The sequence below is a fragment of the Ascaphus truei genome, chromosome 18, assembly GCF_040206685.1.
Source record: "Ascaphus truei isolate aAscTru1 chromosome 18, aAscTru1.hap1, whole genome shotgun sequence".
In the NCBI taxonomy this organism is placed as follows: Eukaryota; Metazoa; Chordata; class Amphibia; order Anura; family Ascaphidae; genus Ascaphus; species Ascaphus truei.
The window spans coordinates 7,808,632-7,832,328 of record NC_134500.1 but is presented as its reverse complement, the minus strand read 5'-3'; the positions used below and the strand labels follow the sequence as shown (position 1 = coordinate 7,832,328).

General features: G+C 53.3%; 1 protein-coding gene across 5 annotated transcripts in view; it reads right to left on the bottom strand.

Moving 5' to 3' along the window:
• ANKDD1A (ankyrin repeat and death domain containing 1A) overlaps positions 1 to 23,697 on the bottom strand; it is a 44,338-nt gene that overhangs the window by 5,064 nt on the left and 15,577 nt on the right. Inside the window, exons 2-14 of one of the 5 annotated variants that reach the window (XM_075575305.1) lie at positions 20,932 to 21,039; positions 19,953 to 20,047; positions 18,654 to 18,752; positions 16,727 to 16,831; positions 12,122 to 12,220; positions 11,138 to 11,236; positions 7,500 to 7,598; positions 4,610 to 4,708; positions 4,075 to 4,173; positions 3,246 to 3,344; positions 3,028 to 3,123; positions 1,585 to 1,786; positions 461 to 592 (exon numbers count right to left, since the gene is read on the bottom strand). In XM_075575305.1, coding sequence (XP_075431420.1) covers positions 461 to 592; positions 1,585 to 1,786; positions 3,028 to 3,123; positions 3,246 to 3,344; positions 4,075 to 4,173; positions 4,610 to 4,708; positions 7,500 to 7,598; positions 11,138 to 11,236; positions 12,122 to 12,220; positions 16,727 to 16,831; positions 18,654 to 18,752; positions 19,953 to 20,047; positions 20,932 to 21,039 — 1,431 coding nt within the window. Of the gene's footprint in view, positions 1 to 460; positions 593 to 1,584; positions 1,787 to 3,027; positions 3,124 to 3,245; positions 3,345 to 4,074; positions 4,174 to 4,609; positions 4,709 to 7,499; positions 7,599 to 11,137; positions 11,237 to 12,121; positions 12,221 to 16,726; positions 16,832 to 18,653; positions 18,753 to 19,952; positions 20,052 to 20,931; positions 21,040 to 23,697 lie in introns of those variants that run through there. The other 4 variants (XM_075575304.1, XM_075575307.1, XM_075575308.1 and 1 more) reach the window with 4 other exon arrangements.

The window sequence follows — 23,697 nt, the reverse complement described above, 5'->3', positions numbered from 1 at the left end:
GAGGGGGGGTGAGATGGGGGGGGGAGAGTGAGATGGGGAGGGGGGGGAGAGTGAGTTGGGGAGGGGGGGGGAGGGTGAGATGGGGGGGGGGGGAGGGTGAGATGGGGGGGGGGGGAGAGTGAGATGGGGGGGGGGGGAGAGTGAGATGGGGAGGGGGGGGAGAGTGAGATGGGGAGGGGGGGGAGAGTGAGATGGGGAGGGGGGGAGAGTGAGATGGGGAGGGGGGGGAGAGTGAGATGGGGAGGGGGGGAGGGTGAGATGGGGAGGGGGGGGAGGGTGAGATGGGGGGGGGGGGGAGAGTGAGATGGGGAGGGGGGGGGAGAGTGAGTTGGGGAGGGGGGAGTGGAGTGGATGTAGGGAGGCAGTAGGACAGTGGCCCGCCAACAAATGTGTGCCCGCTTACTGGCATGCATAATAAAAAGGTTGCTGCCCCCCCCCTGCGTTTAACAATGAGACTGACCTGCGAGGTCCCTCCTCCCGATGCCCACCAGCCCCTCGTACAGCCCCTTCACCGGGTTATCTCCAGCCATCACCACCCCGTGGAGCCAGATCAGAAGCATCCTGTGCCCGTGGTCCCGGAAGCTTTTAGTCCCTGATACAAAGAAACCGTTACCGTGTGAGTCCCACGTGTGAGTCCCACGTGTGAGTCCCACGTGTGAGTCCCACGTGTGAGTTCCACGTGTGAGTCCCACGTGTGAGTCCCACGTGTGAGTTCCACGTGTGAGTCCCACGTGTGAGTCCCACGTGTGAGTCCCACGTGTTTGTTCTCGGGGAGCTGGCGTCCTGCAGGACTATGGGGAGGCTTTGAAATCCTGTGTGGCTACAATTTCCACTTCCTCAGCAGTGAGAGGGTTAAGGGTAACGCAATCCTTGGAGGGACTGAGCTGCTCTGCACATACAGACCACTACGGACCTCTCGTCTCTATATGCAGAGCGCTCCATACCCATCCTCTCTATATGCAGAGCGTTCTGTACCTGTCCTCTATATGCAGAGCGCTCCGTACCTGTCCTCTATATGCAGAGCGCTCCGTACCCGTCCTCTATATGCAGAGCGCTCCGTACCTGTCCTCTATATGCAGAGCGCTCCGTACCTGTCCTCTATATGCAGAGCGTTCCATACCTGTCCTCTATATGCAGAGCGTTCCATACCTGTCCTCTATATGCAGAGCGTTCCATACCTGTCCTATATATACAGAGTGCTCCGTACCTGTCCTCTATATGCCGAGCGCTCCGTACCTGTCCTCTATATGCAGAGCGTTCCATACCTGTCCTCTATATGCAGAGAGTTCCGTACCTGTCCTCTATATGCAGAGCGCTCCGTACCTGTCCTCTATATGCAGAGCGTTCCATACCTGTCCTCTATATGCCAAGCGCTCCGTACCTGTCCTCTATATGCAGAGCGTTCCATACCTGTCCTCTATATGCAGAGTGCTCCGTACCTGTCCTCTATATGCAGAGCGCTCCGTACCTGTCCTCTATATGCAGAGTGCTCCGTACCTGTCCTCTATATGCAGAGCGCTCCGTACCTGTCCTCTATATGCAGAGCGCTCCGTACCTGTCCTCTATATGCAGAGCGCTCCGTACCTGTCCACTGCTGCTCTATTGCCCGGATGTGCGCGTCGGTGAATTTCCAGTGATGCGCCAGCATTTTCCACTCGCTGGGTTTCAGGTATTTGGTTGCGAGTCTCCAGATGACTGAGCGGATGTGCTGAGTCTCCAGGCGGTGGTCCTGCCTGAAGGTTAGGTGCGCGGCCGCCCACGAGTCAGAGTCACTGTTCATATTATCCTGTGACAAGACAAGGCAGGAGCCCTAAGTTTGTGATACCTGAACAGCCGCCCCCCCCCCCCCCCCCCCCCCAGTCTGTGACATCCGCAGAGCCCCCCTGTACTGTCCTGTGTTAGGAATGAGCAGGTATATCTTCTATACCTTTAATGGATGCATTCTGAATATCTGGACTAACATTCTGATTTATCTCTTAAAACAGGTATGTGTCTGAGATACATCCTATCATCATTTGGCTACAGAATTTAACATTTCATTGGTATGTTTCCTTAAATCCATTTGCAAGAGCACTTCTTAAAATGTAATTACCCATTTGGTATGTATCTGTGAGTTGATTAGGCAGACCCCTCCCTTAATTGTTATTCAAGTGAGTGTGTTTTACAGTATTTAAGACCAGCTATATTGGCTGTGAGCCATATGGCTGTGTGTCCCATCTTAAAGTGTCATAGTTAAGTGTTGGGCAGAGTTAACATTGAAATTGGAGGTGAAGATTGAGGAAGATCTGGACTCCACAACAACTTTGCAACTGTGAGAACTTTACTTTGTAAATGCTGTGATTATTTGTACTCTTCCTATCCTCCAGTACCTGGGACGTCTCTCCTCTTGCTTCTCACTATGCCCTCCCTATTGCCTTTTCGGCTTACTGTTTCCTCACTCCTTTGTGAATGTCTCTGTTCTCTCCAACTTCCCCACTGCACCATTATTTATACACCTCTCTCCCAACAACTTCTTTACCCTTCAATAAAAAACACCCACACAAATCCTCTATCCACACCCGTTATCTACTTCTTCCTGCTGCTGGGGATCTCCCGGAAGCCAGACATACACACTTGCTCTCATTCATGCCTCACTGCCATCTCTTACCCTGCAAATGGTGTCAACCTTGTCATTTAATACTGACTAACATTAAAACTCGCCCCACAAATCAAGCATCCCAACAGCCTGCACTCATGGCTGCTGTCCCACACCCAGTCACTCCTACCACCCATTGTGGCCAAGCACTGCCTTATACAGCACTTATTCCCTCACCTGTTGTCTCTGTAAGTTCCCCTCAAACCTTAGATTGTAAGCTCTTCGGGGCAGGGATTTCCTTTCCTATTGTCTGATTTTGCTGCACTTATTGTCTTATTATAATTCCCTGTACTGTATTCTTTGTGAAGCGCAGAGTACACTTTTGGCGCTATATAAATAAAGACATACAATACAGTGAAACAAAGTGCCTGCACAGCATCGGCCTCTCATACCTTCTCCCATTTATAGAATCGATCGGCCTTGATGATCATATCCGCCACGTTGATGTGATTCCCGCGAGCTGCCACATCCAGGGATGTCTTTCCCTGCTGGAAGGTAAACACGGCCAGGTAATAAAGTAACAATTCCCCCTGTGTGTTACAGGGCTGCTGCTGCTGCTGCTGCTGCTGCTGCTGCTGCTGCTGAGTATAAGGATTGCTCCTTAATGCACCTTATCCTGTAGTTTCAGGTTCACCCCAGCGATGAGGATCATCTCAGCCATGTCCTGCCGTCCATTCTCTGCAGCGATGTGAAGAGGAGTCTGCAGCCTCTGCGGGGACACGTGTATCAGAACACGCAGTGTAACACCCAGGCCATGTCACAAGAGGTGATACTGCGTGTGTCCAGTATGTGATGTTTTGGGTCTCCCACCTCCCAGTGTGCCTCTCTCCCCCACCTCCCTGTGTTCCTCTCCCCCACCTCCCTGTGCTCCTCTCCCCACCTCCCTGTGCTCCTCTCTTCCACCTCCCTTTGCCCCTCTCTCCCACCTCCCTTTGCCCCTCTCTCCCACCTCCCTGTGCCCCTCTCTCCCACCTCCCTGTGCCCCTCTCTCCCACCTCCCTGTGCCCCTCTCCCACCTCCCTGTGCCTCTCTCTCCCACCTCCCTGTGCCCCTCTCTCCCACCTCCCTGTGACCCTCTCTCCCACCTCCCTGTGACCCTCTCTCCCACCTCCCTGTGACCCTCTCTCCCACCTCCCTGTGACCCTCTCTCCCACCTCCCTGTGCCTCTCTGTGCCCCTCTCCCACCTCCCTGCCCCTCTCTCCCACCTCCCTTTGCCCCTCTCACCCACCTCCCTGTGCCCCTCTCACCCACCTCTCTGTGCCCCTCTCACCCACCTCTCTGTGCCCCTCTCACCCACCTCTCTGTGCCCCTCTCACCCACCTCTCTGTGCCCCTATCCCACCTCCCTGTGCCCCTCTCTCCCCACCTCTCTGTGCCCCTCTCCCCCTCTCTCCCACCTCCCTGTGTTCTGGATCATACAGAGGTCCATTGGTTCTTACATAATCAGCGATATCCAGGTCACACTCGACATCAATGAAGATCTTCACCATGGAAGAGAAGTTTTGCAGAACCGAGATGTGCAGAGCGGAGGAATTTTGCTGCGAGAAGAGAATCCATTAGTGTCTGTTTGAGATGTGTGTGTCCGGGTATGTGTGTGTGTGTGTGTGTGTGTGTGTGTCCGGGTGTGTGTGTGTGTGTGTCCGGGTGTGTGTGTGTGTGTGTGTGGGTGTCCGTGTATGTGTGTCCGGGTGTCCGTCCATGTAGGATACATTCAGTAACAGTGCAAACTGTCTGTTACGTTACAATAAAATGACACTAACACTCATTGCGTGTGCACCTTACGTTACAATGTAATTACTAGAACAATGGATGTTCTGATGAAAATCCCACTAAGTTAAAGACACTATTTGCATGGTGACTTAGCTGCTCCGTCTCACCCCTGCAGCGGACACTCAGTAACATGTTTTCTGCATTATTCTACTACCTGAATATTGGGCACGCTTTCCCAGCCTGGCACAGTCGCAGTGTACTCACATAATTCACAGCATTGATATTAATCCCTGCGTCGATAAGAGTCCTGGCTATGTCCTCGTGTCCGTGGGAGGCAGCGTAGTGAAGGCAGTTCATCCTCTTCTGCGGAACCAAGACAACAATGCTGTATACATACAGGTGTATGCAACGTCAGCTCAAAGGCAAGTGCTAAAAACATCAACACAATCTGTACTGCTGCAGAGCTTACAATCTAACGAGACGCACAAACTGCCTGTGCATCGCTAACATAAGTGTGAGGTTTGTGTTTACTAATCACTTTATTGACACTATTGGCTTCTTGTGCTCCGCCCCACAACGCAATATAGGCAAGTAATGTGGGACACAGCTAGTTTGTCTCACTTCCTTCCTGGCTGCCGGTTACTACCCACAATGCACTGCACCACTGCAATGGGCTAGAACTTTTGCTAACTGGAGTGTGATCTCGTGAAGGGAAATCCTTTTAATTTCGTGTCCTTTTCCCATCTTAACAAAACGTTGTCAGATTCCACTGTGCAGCAAAGAGAAATACCACGTGTGGTGCATTTGCATGTGATTACCCAGAATCCCTGGCTGCTGTGGGAGCACTGTGTGCTAAGAGATAACGGGGAAAGGCAGGGGGTGCAGACCTGTCTGAGACGTGCACCACAAGTGGTATTTTTATTTACTCTACGGTGGAGGGTTTTTGTCACTTTCTTTACCCACCATGACTTTTTTAATGTCAGATTTCACTGTAATTTTCCCAGTAAGCAGTGGGTGGTGCACAATCTCACAGCCTTGTTCCCGTAACACAGTCACTGCCGGGGAGAGCTGGACCAACTGAAGTCATTGTGTTAAACTGTAGCTGTGTCCGTTTCCTCGCTGCGTACTGACCCAAGGGAGCAGAGCACAAGAATGAGGCTGTGTACACGAGCCCAGGAGGAGATCCTCGCGTGCCCGTGTCTGCGGCTTCGTGCTTACCTCTGTGCGTGCCCGTGTCTGCGGCTTCGTGCTTACCTCTGTGCGTGCCCGTGTCTGCGGCTTCGTGCTTACCTCTGTGCGTGCCCGTGTCTGCGGCTTCGTGCTTACCTCTGTGCGTGCTCGTGTCTGCGGCTTCGTGCTTACCTCTGTGCGTGCCCGTGTCCGCGGCTTCGTGCTTACCTCTGTGCGTACCCGTGTCTGCGGCTTCGTGCTTACCTCTGTGCGTGCCCGTGTCTGCGGCTTCGTGCTTACCTCTGTGCGTGCCCGTGTGCGGCTTCGTGCTTACCTCTGCGCGTGCCCGTGTCTGCGGCTTCGTGCTTACCTCTGTGCGCGCCCGTGTCTGCGGCTTCGTGCTTACCTCCGTGCGTGCCCGTGTCTGCAGCCTCGTGCTTACCTCTGTGCGTGCCCGTGTCTGCGGCTTCGTGCTTACCTCTGTGCGCGCCCGTGTCTGCGGCTTCGTGCTTACCTCTGTGCGTGCCCGTGTCTGCGGCTTCGTGCTTACCTCTGTGCGTGCCCGTGTCTGCGGCTTCGTGCTTACCTCTGTGCGTGCCCGTGTCTGCGGCTTCGTGCTTACCTCTGTGCGTGCCCGTGTCTGCGGCTTCGTGCTTACCTCTGTGCGCGCCCGTGTCTGCGGCTTCGTGCTTACCTCTGTGCGCGCCCGTGTCTGCGGCTTCGTGCTTACCTCTGTGCGTGCCCGTGTCTGCGGCTTCGTGCTTACCTCTGTGCGTGCCCGTGTCTGCGGCTTCGTGCTTACCTCTGTGCGTGCCCGTGTCTGCGGCTTCGTGCTTACCTCTGTGCGTGCCCGTGTCTGCGGCTTTGTGCTTACCTCTGTGCGTGCCCGTGTCTGCGGCTTCGTGCTTACCTCTGTGCGTGCCTGTGTCTGCGGCTTCGTGCTTACCTCTGTGCGTGCCCGTTTCTGCGGCTTCGTGCTTACCTCCGTGCGTGCCCGTGTCTGCGGCTTCGTGCTTACCTCTGTGCGTGCCCGTGTCTGCGGCTTCGTGCTTACCTCTGTGCGTGCCCGTGTCTGCGGCTTCGTGCTTACCTCTGTGCGTGCCCGTGTGCGGCTTCGTGCTTACCTCTGTGCGTGCCCGTGTGCGGCTTCGTGCTTACCTCTGCGCGTGCCCGTGTCTGCGGCTTCGTGCTTACCTCTGTGCGTGCCCGTGTCTGCGGCTTCGTGCTTACCTCCGTGCGTGCCCGTGTCTGCGGCTTCGTGCTTACCTCTGTGCGTGCCCGTGTGCGGCTTCGTGCTTACCTCTGCGCGTGCCCGTGTCTGCGGCTTCGTGCTTACCTCCGTGCGTGCCCGTGTCTGCGGCTTCGTGCTTACCTCTGTGCGTGCCCGTGTCTGCGGCTTCGTGCTTACCTCTGTGCGTGCCCGTGTCTGCGGCTTCGTGCTTACCTCTGTGCGCGCCCGTGTCTGCGGCTTCGTGCTTACCTCTGTGCGTGCCCGTGTCTGCGGCTTCGTGCTTACCTCTGTGCGTGCCCGTGTCTGCGGCTTCGTGCTTACCTCTGTGCGTGCCCGTGTCTGCGGCTTCGTGCTTACCTCTGTGCGTGCCCGTGTCTGCGGCTTCGTGCTTACCTCTGTGCGTGCCCGTGTCTGCGGCTTCGTGCTTACCTCTGCGCGTGCCCGTGTCTGCGGCTTCGTGCTTACCTCCGTGTGTGCCCGTGTCTGCGGCTTCGTGCTTACCTCTGTGCGTGCCCGTGTCTGCGGCTTCGTGCTTACCTCTGTGCGTGCCCGTGTCTGCGGCTTCGTGCTTACCTCCGTGCGTGCCCGTGTCTGCGGCTTCGTGCTTACCTCTGTGCGTGCCCGTGTCTGCGGCTTTGTGCTTACCTCTGTGCGTGCCCGTGTCTGCGGCTTCGTGCTTACCTCTGTGCGTGCCCGTGTCTGCGGCTTCGTGCTTACCTCTGTGCGTGCCTGTGTCTGCGGCTTCGTGCTTACCTCTGTGCGTGCATTCACGTCGCACCCAGTGTCTATAAGGAGCTTAACGCAGTCGGAATATCCCCCTTCCACAGCCACATGCAGCGCGGTCAGACCTTCCTGCGAATAAACAGCGGAGTAACTATTAAATTGCCTAGTTCCCACATTTAGTACCCAACTCCCCCCAAATTTTTCAAGTGCGGATGGTGACCCTGCTTCTCTGCCACATAACCCCCTCGCCAGCCTGAAAAACAGGTCCACGTCTCAGTGTATCATTCGCAGCCAAATTTTGAACTAATACACGATAGAACCAGTGAGCTCATTCTCCGCCTTAGACAGGGCTGAGAAAACTTTACACAGAGCCCCCCTTCTCCTCCGTGATATTAGTCGGGCCCCCTTGCCTGATGTAATCCAAATCACATGACGTTCTTTTTATTAATGGGTATAACATTTTTAAAACATGACAACTGTTATAAGACAACAGAAGGGATGTCCCCAGCGCTCAATGTGAATGAAATAAAAACAAGTCAGCAAATTCGCCACAAAATATATAAATTGTATTAAAATAAAGAATATAATACTAGAAGCATGCTACCAATATCCTAGGGAATGTCTGTGTATCCAAAAGTCAAGGCTGATGGGAGGGGAGGGAGGTAAGGGAGCGGGGGGAGAAGGAGGGGAGGGGAGCGGGGGGAGAAGGAGGGGAGGGGAGAGAGGGGAGGGGAGAGAGGTAAGGGAGGGGAGGGAAAACACAAAGGGAATAAGATCGTGACAATAACCTGCCTAATGGCAAAAGGTGGAGTAAATGTGATGAAGCGCAAGGGGGGCAACGTTTTGGGGCAGGACGCCCCTTCCTCAGATCCTTATAAAAGGGCCCAGTGGTACTTCCCTTCATGCCATACCACAGAATATCTCCCTCCCGTCTGTAAGTAATTATATACACAACTGAACAACATAAAATGATGTATACATAGACAGGAAAATCTAAACAGAGGAGCACTACTAGAGAGTGCATCCTCAAACGCTTACTACCAATCAAGCAATCAATACCTGAGGGATATTAAATGGGAAGCCCTGATCCAATGATATGAACAGCAATAATATGAACAGTCTCAGTTAACTCACACAATAATACTCATATAGAATCAATCTAGAAACAGAACAATCCAAGACAATGCTAGTGACACATCTGGTTAACCCGAAGGGAAATCCCCATCATTACAAAGAAAGCAGCAATATTAGTAAACAGCAGAGTCGGTAACAGGCTTAAATCAAGAATAGTGTATCAGCTCGTACGTCTCACCAGTCTCTGGAGCAGCTCGTACGTCTCTCCAGTCTCTGGAGCAGCTCGTACGTCTCACCAGTCTCTGGAGCAGCTCGTACGTCTCACCAGTCTCTGGAGCAGCTCGTACGTCTCACCAGTCTCTGGAGCAGCTCGTACGTCTCACCAGTCTCTGGAGCAGCTCGTACGTCTCACCAGTCTCTGGAGCAGCTCGTACGTCTCACCAGTCTCTGGAGCAGCTCGTACGTCTCACCAGTCTCTGGAGCAGCTCGTACGTCTCACCAGTCTCTGGAGCAGCTCGTACGTCTCACCAGTCTCTGGAGCAGCTCGTACGTCTCACCAGTCTCTGGAGCAGCTCGTACGTCTCACCAGTCTCTGGAGCAGCTCGTACGTCTCACCAGTCTCTGGAGCAGCTCGTACGTCTCACCAGTCTCTGGAGCAGCTCGTATGTCTCACCAGTCTCTGGAGCAGCTCGTACGTCTCACCAGTTTCTGGAGCAGCTCGTACGTCTCACCAGTCTCTGGAGCAGCTCGTACGTCTCACCAGTCTCTGGAGCAGCTCGTACGTCTCACCAGTCTCTGGAGCAGCTCATACGTCTCACCCGTCTCTGGAGCAGCTTGTGGTTGCTCGCCACTGATTGTTCATATTATTACACCAGTCCTCAAGGGTCACCAACCGGTCATGTTGTAAGGCAGAAGACTGAGCCACCTGTGCTGGTTGAGCCACCTGTGCTGAAGCAGGTATATCCCAAATACCTGGCCTGTTGTTGGCTCTTAAGGACTGGAGTTGCCCACCCCTGCTATAAGATATTGTGGTAAAGGAGTTGCTTAGGAGTAAGAACACCGCCTGTGCAGCAGGAGGACCCGTTTAAATGCCTGTATCTCCTCGGGCACCAAACATGAGATTGTAAGCTCTTCAGGAGAGGGACTCAATGCCGCGGCACAATTCTATGTACAGCACTATGTCCACTGTCGGCGCTATATACAAAACAAACATTAGTATCTAGGTGTTTGTCTTTCTCCTTATGTACTTACAATGTTACAGATACAGTGATAAAAATAGTGATTAAGCGCTAGTTATGTACATATGTGAATAAAAAAATATACAAGTCATTAATATCTTAAGTTCCAATAATCCTTGAAGTCCAAAGGCTGCCTCGCCGGCCTAGCTGGCTGTCTCCAACCCCACAATGGAAATGGATGCACAAAAGACTTATTATATGGCGCCAACTTCCGAAGTTACTTAAGGAGCTCGCCCCATATGAACCAGCAAAGCAGACCTGGAATCACCGGAGGTTTGTGCGATTGATACAAAGAGTCTTTCTTAGGACTGTCCTTCTTGGCGTCATATCGGTCTTTTGTGCATACAGTGTTACAGAGCTGCACGTTACTGCCGGTGTCAGGGTCTGTGTCTGCTGTGTATTCATATACTCACAAGACAAAGATACAACGTAGCAGCAGAGCTGGGGGTCTCTAAATGTGCGCTAACTATGCGGCTTATTCAATCATACGTAGACGGAAAGAGTAAGCATTGGGGGGGGGGGGGGGGGTGAGGGGGGAGCGGAGGGTGTTAGCCCTAACCCTAAACCTCCGTCAGGTGCAAGGAGTGTCTGCTATATACTTTTGGCACGTAAGAGAGTGCTGGTCAATAGTGATTCCTGCTCTTATTTACCCCCTCCCAGGGTTACAGCCATCCCACACCAGGGACTTTTGTTCCTCTCATGCTTCTTGTGTTTGCCTTTAGGGTGTTGTGACCAACGAACAGCAGAGGTGTGCACTGAGCCATAGAGGTGTGCGCCGAGTTGCAGGGGTGCGCGCCGAGCTGCGGAGGTGCGGGCCGAGCTGCGGAGGTGCGCGCCGAGCTGCGGAGGTGCGCGCCGAGCTGCGGAGGTGTGCGCCAAGTTGCAGGGGTGCGCGCCGAGTTGCAGGGGTGCGCGCAGAGCTGCGGAGGTGCGCGACGAGTTGCAGGGGTGCGCGCCGAGTTGCAGGGGTGCGCGCAGAGCTGCAGGGGTGCGCGCCGAGTTGCAGGGGTGCGCGCCGAGTTGCAGGGGTGCGCACAGAGCTGCGGAGGTGCGCGCCGAGTTGCAAATCCGATAACTGATATTAATCGAATCCTCAGATCATGAAAGAACCACTTAACCCTTTAATAACCCCTTTTACTGCCTGGGGGTTAATATTTCATTCTTCAGAAATGTTTATTTAATATATTTGACTAGATTACAAGAAGCTTAAAGTCGGTGCTTTAAATAGCTTAAAGTAAATAAAATGATGCACTATGCAATATAATATACGCTCTGTATAACTCGTCCCTACCCAGATATGATGCTAAGCTCCTCCTTATCACTGGGAACAGGGGAAGCACAAACTTCTTCACTTACTAGGTTTTTTTCATCGAGTGCCACCCCAATCTCCACAATTTTCTGCAGAACGTCCGTGTGCCCGTTCTTAGCGGCCAGATGCAGAGCGGTGTTGTTCTCCTGAAAATAAATTGGGCGTAAAGATCTGTGTAGACCCCTCATCCACCCCACCACCCCCCCCCCAACAAACCCTCCTCACCCTCCATCAAACCCCCACCAACCCCCCCTCACAACCCCTTACCCTCCACCAAACCCCCCTTCCCCTCACCACACCCCCTCCTCCCCAACAGTGAAAGGGTACAATTATTTACTAAAGTATCTAAAATATTCAGTTCCCTGGGATAGAAGCCACAATCCCCAGCATCTGTGTGTCTGAACTAAAGTTCTTGTCTTTATTACAGTCTCACGGCTGCCAAAGGAAGGGCAAAGAAAACCGAGCCATGCTCATCTCTGAAAAGGAAAGCCCACTGAAAGCAGCGGGAGTTTTTCCTTTGATAATCCTGGTGCTGTTCTTTCGTACAGACTTTGCCCAGCTTTGCAGCCGGGAGACTTTAGTATATAATCCCCTCTGTGTCACTTTGTCCCACTGGTGGAAGGGCCAAACCTTCTGACACGCACGTTTCCCGGTCTGTCACTGTCATCTGGTAGACCAGGGGAGGCCGACTCCAATCCTCAAGGGCCACCTACAGGTCAGATTTTCAGGATATACCTGCTTCAGCACAGGTGGCTCAATCAGTGGCTCAGTCAAAGGCTGAGCCACTGATTGAGCCACCTGTGCTGAAGCAGGGACTGATTATGTCTCCTGTGCCAAAGGAGGGATATCCTCAAAACCTGACCTGTTGGTGGCCCTTGATGACTGGAGTTGCCCACCCCTTTGTAGACAGAGGTTAGGACAGACCCGGGGTTGGGCCATCTGTCCCTTCTATCTCTTTGTCACTGTGTTCCTGCGCTGTGTCAGAGACACTGTGGATAGGTAAGTGGTCCCTTCTGTGCCAGCATGCCTACCTTGTCCTTCAGGCTGTGCTGACACCCAGACCCAATCAGGAACTCCACCACCTCCAGCTGCCCGTGCTCCGCAGACAGGTGCAAAGCCGTCCTGCCCAGCTACATCGGAACACAGAGATCGTCGCTGAACAGACAGCTCCCAAGAAAACAAATATGGTTTCCAATATTACAGAACAACCTTCCCCAGCACACCCCCTGGAACACACAGCGTGTGACAGCCGTGTCCGATAACCAAACTGTTCCGTTGCTTGCAGCCCCGGCAGTCTAAGAGTACAGAGTATCCCCTTCACCGGGTTTTATTTTCACTTTCTGAATGAGAACAGTTCTAGATATTCGCAACACTTAAAAAAAAAAATATATATATATCTATATTATTTTTTATATTATATTATATATATATTCTTAGTAAGCAAAGTAGGCCCCAAAATGTTTTATTTAGTTCAGAAGAACCAGGGAGCTTAGTACTGTAGGTATTTTAGATTCCTTGGTTCCACCAGGGTGCTCAACCCCAATCCTCAATCCCACCCCCCTACCCCCAACAGGTCAGGTTTTAAGGATATCCCAGCTTCAGCACAAGTGGCTTAATCAGTCCCTGCTTCAGCACAGGTGACTCAATCAGTGGCTGTCTTTGACTGGGCCACCTGTGCTGGAGCTGGGATTCCCTTCAAACCTGACCTGTTGGGGGGGGGGGGGGGGAAGGAAGGGGGGTTGAGGACTGGAGTTGCACTCCCCTGTGCTACACATGCCTCTTCCAGCAGTGACGGGGTTAACTCATTGGCTGCCAGGAATGCGAGCAACCCGTTGCACTGTCATGCAGGCCTCTGGCAGGCGAGCGGTTAAGTGAGACGGGTCCCAGCGGAGATACACTAGTACAGTGGTTTTCAACCGCGGTTCCACGAGTACCCCTCAGGGGTTCTGCGGCCGCCAGGGGGGGAGAGCCGGGATAACTCTCCCAGCTGTCCCAGGACCGGGGGCACGACGGCACCCCCGCATAGCAGTGACCTGGCGTCTCCCAAGCTCAGCAGCAGCCGGCAGCTCACTGCTATCCTCTCTGCCTGCTCCAGTCTGCGCGCACTGTCGCAGGGATGGGGGGAAGAAGGGGGGAACACATTCCAAGAGCTTCACTCCTGAACTGGTCCGGACAGGAGGTCAGAGTGTGTAAGTAAGTGGGAGTGTGTGCAAGTAGGAGAGTGTGTGTATAAGTTGGAGAGTGTGTGTGTGTATGTGTATGTGTATGTGTGTGTGTGTGTGTGTGTGTGTGTGTGTGTGTGTGTGTGTGTGTGTGTGTGTGTGTGTGTGTGTGTGTGTGTGTGTAAGTGGGAGAGTGTGTGTAAGTGGGAGAGTGTGTGTGTGTAAGTGTGTGTGTGTGTGTGTGTGTGTGTGTGTGTGTGTGTAAGTGGGAGAGTGTGTGTGTAAGTGGGAGAGTGTGTGTGTAAGTGGGAGAGTGTGTGTGTAAGTGGGAGAGTGTGTGTGTAAGTGGGAGAGTGTGTGTGTAAGTGGGAGAGTGTGTGTGTAAGTGGGAGTGTGTGTGTAAGTGGGAGTGTGTGTGTAAGTGGGAGTGTGTGTGTAAGTGGGAGTGTGTGTGTGTGTCTGTGTAAGTGGGAGAGTGTGGTGGGAGTGGGTGTGTGGGTGTGAATGGGAGACTGTGCACACGCACAAGAGGGAGCGTAAGGGGGGGAGAGAGACGGGGCAACGGGGGTGGTGGGGGGGGGAGAGAGAGACGGTGCAACGGGGGGAGGGTGGACGGAGAGACGGGGGGAGAGAGATAGGGGCAAGGGTTGGGGTTCCCCAAAATTTCAAAATCGAATTTTCAAATTCCTAACCGAACAACGGCTGAAAACTCCTGCACCAGTATGTTTTCCTTGCCCACATCATTTGCAGGGCTGAGAATGTCCTTATTTTTTCTGGCAGACAGAGGATTACAAATGGTTTGAGCCTCTTGAAAATCAGGTTCTGCTTTTTACCACGGACAAATGATAAGTAAATATGCCCTGTACGTCCCCGCCCTCCGCCAGCCAAACATCCGTTGCAAAGCACAGGCGATGTGTGAGATTAGTTTCACCGCTGCGTCCCCCCACGATGTGACGCTCTCCAGGGTGCTGACTCACTGCTACACTTTGTGTAATCTCTTCTTCCATAGTTTCTCCCCACTTAGCTGTGAGCTGCATCACCCTCTGCCCCTGAAAGGGTTGCAATGTTCTGACGCCGCTTTTCTTGTTGATTTGGGAGATACTTTCGTGAGATTTACTTTAACGCTCCGCAGATAACCCGCCGTTTCTCATTGGCTGTCACGGGACCTCTGACAGGAAATCCAAATTACTGCTGGCACTATTGACACCAAACCGTTGCCAGTCTCCATTCCCCCCGAGTGACTGACGGGTACAATGTATCGCTGTACCTCCCTGTGGTCTGGCTCATTGTATCAGTGACGAGGTTACTGCACATTGTAATCACCCCCAGTGGCGGATTAAGACCCACTGGGGCCCCTACGCATCAAGGCTTTGGGGGCCGTTCCTCGAGGCGACCCTCCCTCCTGCAGTCATGACATTGCAGTGTCACGTGACACCGTGTTGTCATGGCAATGCGTCGCCATGTGCCGGCGGGTTGCCATGACAACATGACCCTGCAGGAGGAGGGCCGCTGCGGAGAAGGTAAGAAACACCCCTCTGTTACTCACACACACACCCTTACCTTGGGTGAGGTCCGGGGACTCTCCCGCTCCCTCCTCCGATCGGGCAGAAGTTGGATCCGGCACCGACAGGAGGAGGGAGAGTGTGGCAGGCAGCCGAATGGGGAGCCGTAGAATCGGCCCACTGCAACATTCGGGGGCCCCCTAACCTTGGGGGCCCCTAGACACATGCCCAATGGGTAATCCGGCACTGGTCATTCCACCCTTTTGCCCATTTCAAATTCAAGGAAACCTCTGTCCATTTAATGTAACGATGTATTTGTTACCATGTATTGGTATCATAACTCTGTGCCCAGGACGTACGTGAAAACGAGAGGTAACTCTCACTGTATTCCTGCTAAGACATTTGATGAATAAATAATTTGCTGTGACGTGAAGAGACCAGCTTATAAAATACAAGAACTACACGAGATTCACAGCGAAGGAACCACGAGCAGGGGCGTAGCTACAGCCCGGGCAAAGCTCAGGGGCCCAGGCAAAACCCAGGGGCCCACGCTCTCAACCCCCCGCCCCCTGTCAGCGGCCCATTTCTCTCTCCAGATAGAGACGGGCGGGGGGAGATGGTATGCGACGGGGTAGCCCCCTGATGTTAAGCAGAGGATAAGCCGGCAGAAGAATGAGCAGTTGTTACACAGGCAGAGCAGGACGGCCGGGGAGGAGCGCCCTCTAGCGGCAGACACTGGAACTAAGAAAGACTTCCGGGTCAGACCGCTAGAGCGTGTAACAACTGCTCATTCTTCTACCGGCTTATCCTCTGCTTAACGCCGGGGGCCGCCGCCACTGCATACCATCTCCCCCCGCCCGTCTCTATTACCAACCACAGGGTAGGCATGGAGGAGGAGGAGGAGGAAGAGAGATGATGATGAGAGGTGATGTTGAAGGGGAGAGGTGATGATGATGATGATGATGATGATGATGATAGGGAGAGATGGTGATGGTGATGAGGAGGGGGAGAGATGGTGATGATGATGAGGGTGAGAGATGGCGATGGTGATGATGATGATGATGATGAGGGGGAGAGCTGATGAGGAGAAGGAGTAGAAGGGGGAGAGATAAGGACGATGATGAGGGGGAAAGATAATGACGAGGAGGGGGAGAGATGAGGAGGAGGAGGGGGAGAGATTATGATGAGGAGGAAGGGGAAAGATTATGATGAGGAAGAGAGAAGATGATTATTATGGGGAGAGATGATGAGGAGGGGGAAAGCTGATGAGGAGGAGTAGAAGGGGGAGAGATAAGGAGGGGGAGAGATGATGATGGGGAGAGATGAGGAGGAGGAGGGGGAGAGATGATGAGGAGGATGTGGGGGAGAGATAATTAAGAGGAGGGGGATGGATGATGAGGTGGAGGGGGATAGATGATGAGGAGGAGGGGGAGAGATTATGATGAAGAGGGGGAGAGATGGTGAGGAGGAGGGTGAGAGATGATGATGATAATGAGAAGGAGGAGAGATAATGATGATTATGATGGGGAGAGATGATGAGAAGGAGGGGGAGATGGTGATGATAGATGATGATGAGGAGGGATGATGAGAGAGAGGATCATGGAGAGGATGGGGGAGGGACAAAAAAATTGCAGTCAGTATTAATATTAATGGGGCCCTGTAAATAATTTTGCCCGGGGGCCCACACGTCTGGCTACGCCACCGGCCAGGAGACGGAACTGAACAGAGCTGGAGTCGTTGTTTAGCTAAATATTCGATGTGAGACTGGGAGATGACAGGGAAGGAATCCATTACATGAGGTCACATCGGGAGTTTTTGACCCAAAGGTGAATACAATAATCAATGTTCGATTCTCACGTTCTGATGATAACATGAATGCAGAATGACTGAGTCAGGTTCGTCTTCCTTACCAGACAACGTCCAAACAGCTGCAACTGAACGCACCCATCTAGTTAATATTGGACACACTCACCTTGTCCACTTTATCAAGTTTGATATTTTCCAGGTCCTCCAACATAAACTCCATGACCTTGATGTGACCTCTCTGGGCTGCACAGTGGAGCAGGTTCAAGCCATTCTAGTAAAAAAAAGATACACGGTCGCTTGTATAAAAACATATAACTGAAGACCTGCTGAGTATTACTCACTGAAAGAGGGTGGAAGGGTTCTCTTCCATATAGGACTGGCAGCTCAGAGTTTTGGTGACATCAGCACTTTCTATATTCTAAAGATCATAGACACATTGTATCCAGGAGAATAGAAGAGAGAGAGCCCTGGACTTGTAAGGGACGGGTGGCAAAACGTAAGGGCGAGGGGCCCCTCCTCTTAAGGTGCTGTGATGTCAGACCAGGGAGAGGGGATAAGCAAAGGGTATTTAAGGCGAGGGGTGGGCTCCTAGCTTCCTCTTTCTTCTAGGATCTACTGGAGAGAAGTCCCACCCTGTTTTATGGCATTGGAAGTCTGCAAAGAAGTAAGTGGCTGTCTGCAGTTTCTTTGTGGCTGCAGTTTGTGTGTGTGTGAGTGCTGTGCTGTTGTGTTGTATATCTGTGTAGAGGTGCTGTGTGTGTGTGTATAGAGCTCCAGTGTGTGTATAGAGCTCCAGTGTGTGTGTGTGTCAGTAGCAGTGTTTATGGGTGTAGCATGTGTGTGTAGCAGCATTTTGTGTGTGTGTAGTGGTGCTGTGTTGTGTGTAGAGGTGCTGTGTCTAGAGGTGCAGTGTTGTGTGTGTAGAGGTGCTGTGTTGTGTATAGAGGTGCAGTGTTGTGTGTAGAGGTGCTGTGTTGTGTATAGCGGGGCTGTGGTGTGTGTGTGTGTGGGGGGGGGGGTGTAGAGGTGCTGTGTTGTGTGTAGAGGTGGGGGGGGAGTGCAAAGTTTAGTAAGTGGCTGCATTTTTGATTGTGGCTGCAGTGTGTGTGTGTGTGTGTGTGTGTTGTGCTGTTGTATGTGTAGCAGAAGTTTGTGTGTGTGTAGAGCTGATGTGTGTGTGTATAGAGCTACTGTGTGTGTGTGTGTGTGTGTGTGTGTCAGCAGCAGTGTTTATGGGTGTAGCATGTGTGTGTCGAGCTGCTGTGTTGTTTGTGTAGAGCTGCTGTGTTGTGTGTGAAGAGGTGCTGTGTTGTGTGTGTGTGTAGAGGTGCTGTGTTGTGTGTGTGTGTGTAGAGGTGCTGTGTTGTGAGTGTAGAGGAGGTGCTGTGTTGTGAGTGTAGAGGAGGTGCTGTGTTGTGTGTCTAGAGCTCCAGTGTGTGTGTGTTGTGTGCTTGTGTGTGTAGAGGTGCTGTGTTGTGTGTGGTGTGCTGTTGTGTGTGTGTGTAGCAGCAGTTTGTGTGTGTTGAGCTGCTGTGTGTGTGTGTACACAGAGGGGTGGCAGTGTGTGGATATAGCTATCTGCAGTGTAAGCGTATATAGAGGTGGTTTCATGTATTTACCATTTTATTTTAATAAAAAAATCTATTTAACTATACAAAAGTGTCTATTATTTATGAAAAAAGTCTACATTCAGCCTATAATAGTAACAATCCCCTCAGAACAGGGCATTACTGGCCAATAATGCCCTGGCTTCGCCTCAGGCCTTCAACTCTTCCAGCCAGGGCATTATTGGCCAGTAACGCCCTGTTCTGAGGGGATTATTACTTAATTAAAAAAGTAATTCAGAGTTGTGTGTTTTTTTTTTTTAACATGTTACAAGTATTTTCTCATAGTACAGAACTGATTTATTTAAAAAATAAACACGTAGGATATTGATGGTCTGCCGCTTTAAATGACAGGGATGTGAGATCTGAGCCCAGATTCTCAGTGACACTGGAATGTCCCTCTCCAGGTGATTGTGTCACACACACGCTGACACATAGTGATCTGTCCTGCAGGGAAGGGGTTAAGCGAGAGGCAGGGACCGGTCTTACCTTATTCGCACAGCTTATTTTCGCTCCGGCATTCACCAGGATCTGGAGAATTCGGAGGTGTCCAAACCAGGCGGCGAGCAGCAGCGCGTTCATCCCGAACTAGGGGGGCACACAGAAATCAGCAGAGCCCCTCCAGCTACAACCAGGGCAGTGCCTGGGAGACTAATACCCACGCAAGGAGACTCCCCCAGGGAGCTGACAATCGAATTCTGGGCGGCCAGGCAGCAAAGTGGAGATATACGGACATGCAGTAAGGAACCATGCGGCGTCTGGGATCGCACACATGGGAAGAGGCGCAGGTTCACTTAACGGCGCTGACCCACTGGCCTCCGCATGGTCCACTCACATTAAAGGGCCAGAAGGTTTCTTGCGGCTTAGCAAATATGGCCCATAGTGAGGCTAAGCTGGGGCTAGAGAGGGGAGAAGTTTTGGGTCCGGATTTGGGTCGGCCGGTTCCTTTGGTGTGCGGATACGGGTTTTTTTGGGTTTTTTAAACGGCGCTTTGCGTTTTGCGTATTTTTTATATTATTACCAATACTTGCGGATTACGCGCGCCGTGGATTCAGCCGCCCGGGGGCGGGATGTTAAAAATCGCTGAATCCGCGGGTTGGAAGCTACAAATCCGGCCGCAGGTTGTATCCAATGGCGGATTGCGACGAGTCCGCGCGGATTAAACCCGACCAAACCCATCCGTGGATTTTACACCGCAAAACGGATTAGGGAGGATTCGCCCGTCTGCCCGGGACGCAGGGCGCAGATTGGGAAACCCGCGCTCCCTATTAAAGCATTTGCATTCCTAACGCCACCCAAGATCCGGCCTCGTAATACACAGAGGAATGGGAAAATGGTGTGCTCAACGCCAGCCCTCAAGTCCCCCCCACCCAACCCCCCAGCAGATCAGGCTATCACTGCTTCAGCACAGGTGGCTCAATGAGTCCTTGCTTCAGCACAGGTGGCTCAATCAGTCCCTGCTTCAGCACAGGTGGCTAAATCAGTCCCTGCTTCAGCACAGGTCGCTCAGTCAGAGGCTCAGTCAAAGACTGAGCCTCTGATGAGTCACCTGTGCTGAAGCTAGGATATCCTTCTACAATACACTGTACCACGGAAATATGAAAGGCTTAAACACATATTTCAAAATACTTTTTAAAGGTGTTAATCATCTAAATTTAACCCATTATACACCTCACCAGCTCATCTGTCTGTGGCCCTACGTGGTACTGCCACTTGTTGAATAAGTTATATGCCAGGAGCTTAACATGCCCGGGGAGGGGAGACCCACATCAAAGGTCAGACACATACACTGTCCTCATCGTCCACTGCTGCATCATGGTCCAGCAGCAGCCTGACCGCCTGCTCGTGTCCAGCTCCGGCCGCCCAGTGCAGCGCTGTCCTGTCTGTCTGAAACAGAAGTGAAGGGACGCGGAATCAATGTCAGTCTCATCACAAGCCCAAGGGAGGCACAGCGTCATGCGTGTATATACACACACGTGTATATGTGTAACCCCTTCAGGGCTGGAAGTCCTGCCTCAAACTGCTCCAATTACAGATATTTCTTCCCTTTTTGTTCTGATCTCAGATTTTACGTGTATGAAGAGAAACGTCTCTCGTAGGATTCCTGTAATATATCCAGTGCGGAGAGTTCAGCATTACAATGCAATCTGTCATTGTATATCACTGACCTCATTTGAAGTTTCCCTATGTATCTGAAGCCCAGGGGAAATGGGAACTTATTAAGAACAGCCTAAACTGAGGCGTGAAACTATATAACTGCCTCCTGCAGAGGGGCGATACAATATAACTGCCTCCTGCAGAGGGGCGATACAATATAACAGCCTCCTGCAGAGGGGCGATACAATATAACAATATAACAGCCTCCTGCAGAGGAGCGATACAATATAACTGCCTCCGGCAGAGGGGCGATACAATATAACTGCCTCCTGCAGAGGGGCGATACAATATAACTGCCTCCTGCAGAGGGGCGATACAATATAACTGCCTCCTGCAGAGGGGCGATACAATATAACTGCCTCCTGCAGAGGGGCGATACAATATAACAGCCTCCTGCAGAGGGGCGATACAATATAACAGCCTCCTGCAGAGGGGCGATACAATATAACAGCCTCCTGCAGAGGGGCGATACAATATAACAGCCTCCTGCAGAGGGGCGATACTATATAACAGCCTCCTGCAGAGGGGCGATACTATATAACAGCCTCCTGCAGAGGGGCGATACAATATTGCAGCCCCTGCTGACGGGGGTATAGAAGGGGTACTGTACCTACACTGTTCTTGGACCTCACATCCACTCCTCGCTTCATCAGCTGCAGCATCTTCTCAGTGTTGTTGCTTTTCGCTGCGTTGTGAAATTCTTTTTCTGAATGGAGCACTGAAACAAAAAGGAGGCTGTGAAATGGAGGCTGAAAGGGAGGCAGAGAGGGAGGCTGTGATAGTGAGGCAGAGAGGGAGGCTTTGAAAGGGAGGCAGAGAGGGAGGCTGTGAAAGGGAGGCAGTGATAGGGAGGCAGTGATAGGGAGGCTGTGATAGGGAGGCAATGAAAGGGAGGCTGTAAAAAGGAGGCAGAAAGGGAGGCAGAGAAAGGGAGGCTGTGAAAGGGAGGCCGTGAAAGGGAGGCCGTGAAAGGGAGGCCGTGAAAGGGAGGCCGTGAAAGGGAGGCAGTGAAAGGGAGGCCGTGAAAGGGAGGCCGTGAAAGGGAGGCAGTGAAAGGGAGGTAGAAAAAGGGAGGCTCTGAGGGAGGCTGTTAAAGTGAGGCAGAGAGAGGGAGGCTGTGAAAGGGAGGCAGAGAAAGGGAGGCTGTGAAAGGGAGGCAGTGAAAGGGAGGCAGTGAAAGGGAGGCAGTGAAAGGGAGGCAGTGAAAGGGAGGTAGAAAAAGGGAGGCTCTGAGGGAGGCTGTGAAAGTGAGGCAGAGAGAGGGAGGCTGTGAAAGGGAGGCAGAGAGGGAGGCTGTGAAAAAAAAAGGCAGAGAGGGAGGCAGAGGAGGCTGTGAAAGGGAGGCAGAGAAGGAGGCAGAGGGTGAGGCAGAGAAGGAGGCAGTGAAAGGGAGGCAGAGAGGGAGGCAGTGAAAGGAAGGCAGAGAAGGAGGCAGAGAACAAGGCTGTGAATGGGAGGCAGAGAACAAGGCTGTGAACGGGAGGCAGAGAAGGAGGCAGAGGGGGAGGCAGAGAAGGAGGCAGAGGGGGAGGCAGAGAAGGAGGCAGAGAAGGAGGCAGAGAGGGAGGCAGAGAGGGAGGCAGAGAAGGAGGCAGAGAAGGAGGCAGAGAAGTAGGCTGTGAAAGGAAGGCAGAGAAGGAGGCAGAGAACAAGGCTGTGAACGGGAGGCAGAGGGGGAGGCAGAGAAGGAGGCAGAGGAGGAGGCAGAGAAGGAGGCAGAGAGGGAGGCAGAGAAGGAGGCTGTGAAAGGAAGGCAGAGAAGGAGGCAGAGAACAAGGCTGTGAACGGGAGGCAGAGGGGGAGGCAGAGAAGGAGGCAGAGGAGGAGGCAGAGAAGGAGGCAGAGAGGGAGGCAGAGAAGGAGGCTGTGAAAGGAAGGCAGAGAAGGAGGCAGAGAACAAGGCTGTGAACGGGAGGCAGAGGGGGAGGCAGAGAAGGAGGCAGAGGAGGAGGCAGAGAGGGAGGCAGAGGAGGAGGCAGAGAGGGAGGCAGAGAAGGAGGCAGAGAACAAGGCTGTGAACGGGAGGCAGAGAGAGAGAGAAGCGGAGAGAGGGGCGGAGAGAGGGGCGGAGAGGGAGGCAGAGAAAGTCTGCAACCCTGCCCTTCCCCATTATCTCTTCACATACAGCGCTTCCACTGCAGCCATGGATTCCAGAACCATATTTGCATTTTTTTAAATATAAAATTTTAATAAAGAGTTTACACACGTGGGCGCTACCCGGGCAACAGCCAAAGAAGGGAATGTATCACGTCACGCACAGAAAAGAACGCGCTGATGTGATAACGTGGTGTCCAAGCGGAGTGCTCATTAATAATGAAGAGTAACATGTGGGGGGGGTGGGGCTCAGAGTAACAGGTGGGGGGGGCGGGGCTCAGAGTAACAGGTGGGGGGGGCGGGGCTCAGAGTAACAGGTGGGGGGGTGGGGCTCAGAGTAACAGGTGGGGGGGGCGGGGCTCAGAGTAACAGGTGGGGGGGCGGGGCTCAGAGTAACAGGTGGGAGGGGCGGGGCTCAGAGTAACAGGTGGGAGGGGTGGGGCTCAGAGTAACAGGTGGGAGGGGTGGGGCTCAGAGTAACAGGTGGGGGGGCGGGGCTCAGAGTAACAGGTGGGGGGCGGGGCTCAGAGTAACAGGTGTGGGGGGCGGGGCTCAGAGTAACAGGTGGGGGGGCGGGGCTCAGAGTAACAGGTGGGAGTGGCGGGGCTCAGAGTAACAGGTGGGAGGGGCGGGGCTCAGAGTAACAGGTGGGAGGGGCGGGGCTCAGAGTAACAGGTGGGAGGGGTGGGGCTCAGAGTAACAGGTGGGAGGGGTGGGGCTCAGAGTAACAGGTTGGGGGGCGGGGCTCAGAGTAACAGGTGGGGTGTGTGGGGCTCAGAGTAACAGGTGGGGGGGCGGGGCTCAGAGTAACAAGTGGGGGGGGCGGGGCTCAGAGTAACAGGTGGGGGGCGGGGCTCAGAGTAACAGGTGGGAGGGGGCGGGGCTCAGAGTAACAGGTGGGAGGGGGCGGGGCTCAGAGTAACAGGTGGGAGGGGCGGGGCTCAGAGTAACAGGTGGGAGGGGCGGTGCTCAGAGTAACAGGTGGGAGGGGCGGGGCTCAGAGTAACAGGTGGGAGGGGCGGGGCTCAGAGTAACAGGTGGGAGGGGCGGGGCTCAGAGTAACAGGTGGGAGGGGCGGGGCTCAGAGTAACAGGTGGGAGGGGGCGGGGCTCAGAGTAACAGGTGGGAGGGGCGGGGCTCAGAGTAACAGGTGGGAGGGGTGGGGCTCAGAGTAACAGGTGGGAGGGGTGGGGCTCAGAGTAACAGGTGGGGGGCGGGGCTCAGAGTAACAGGTGGGAGGGGTGGGGCTCAGAGTAACAGGTGGGAGGGGGCGGGGCTCAGA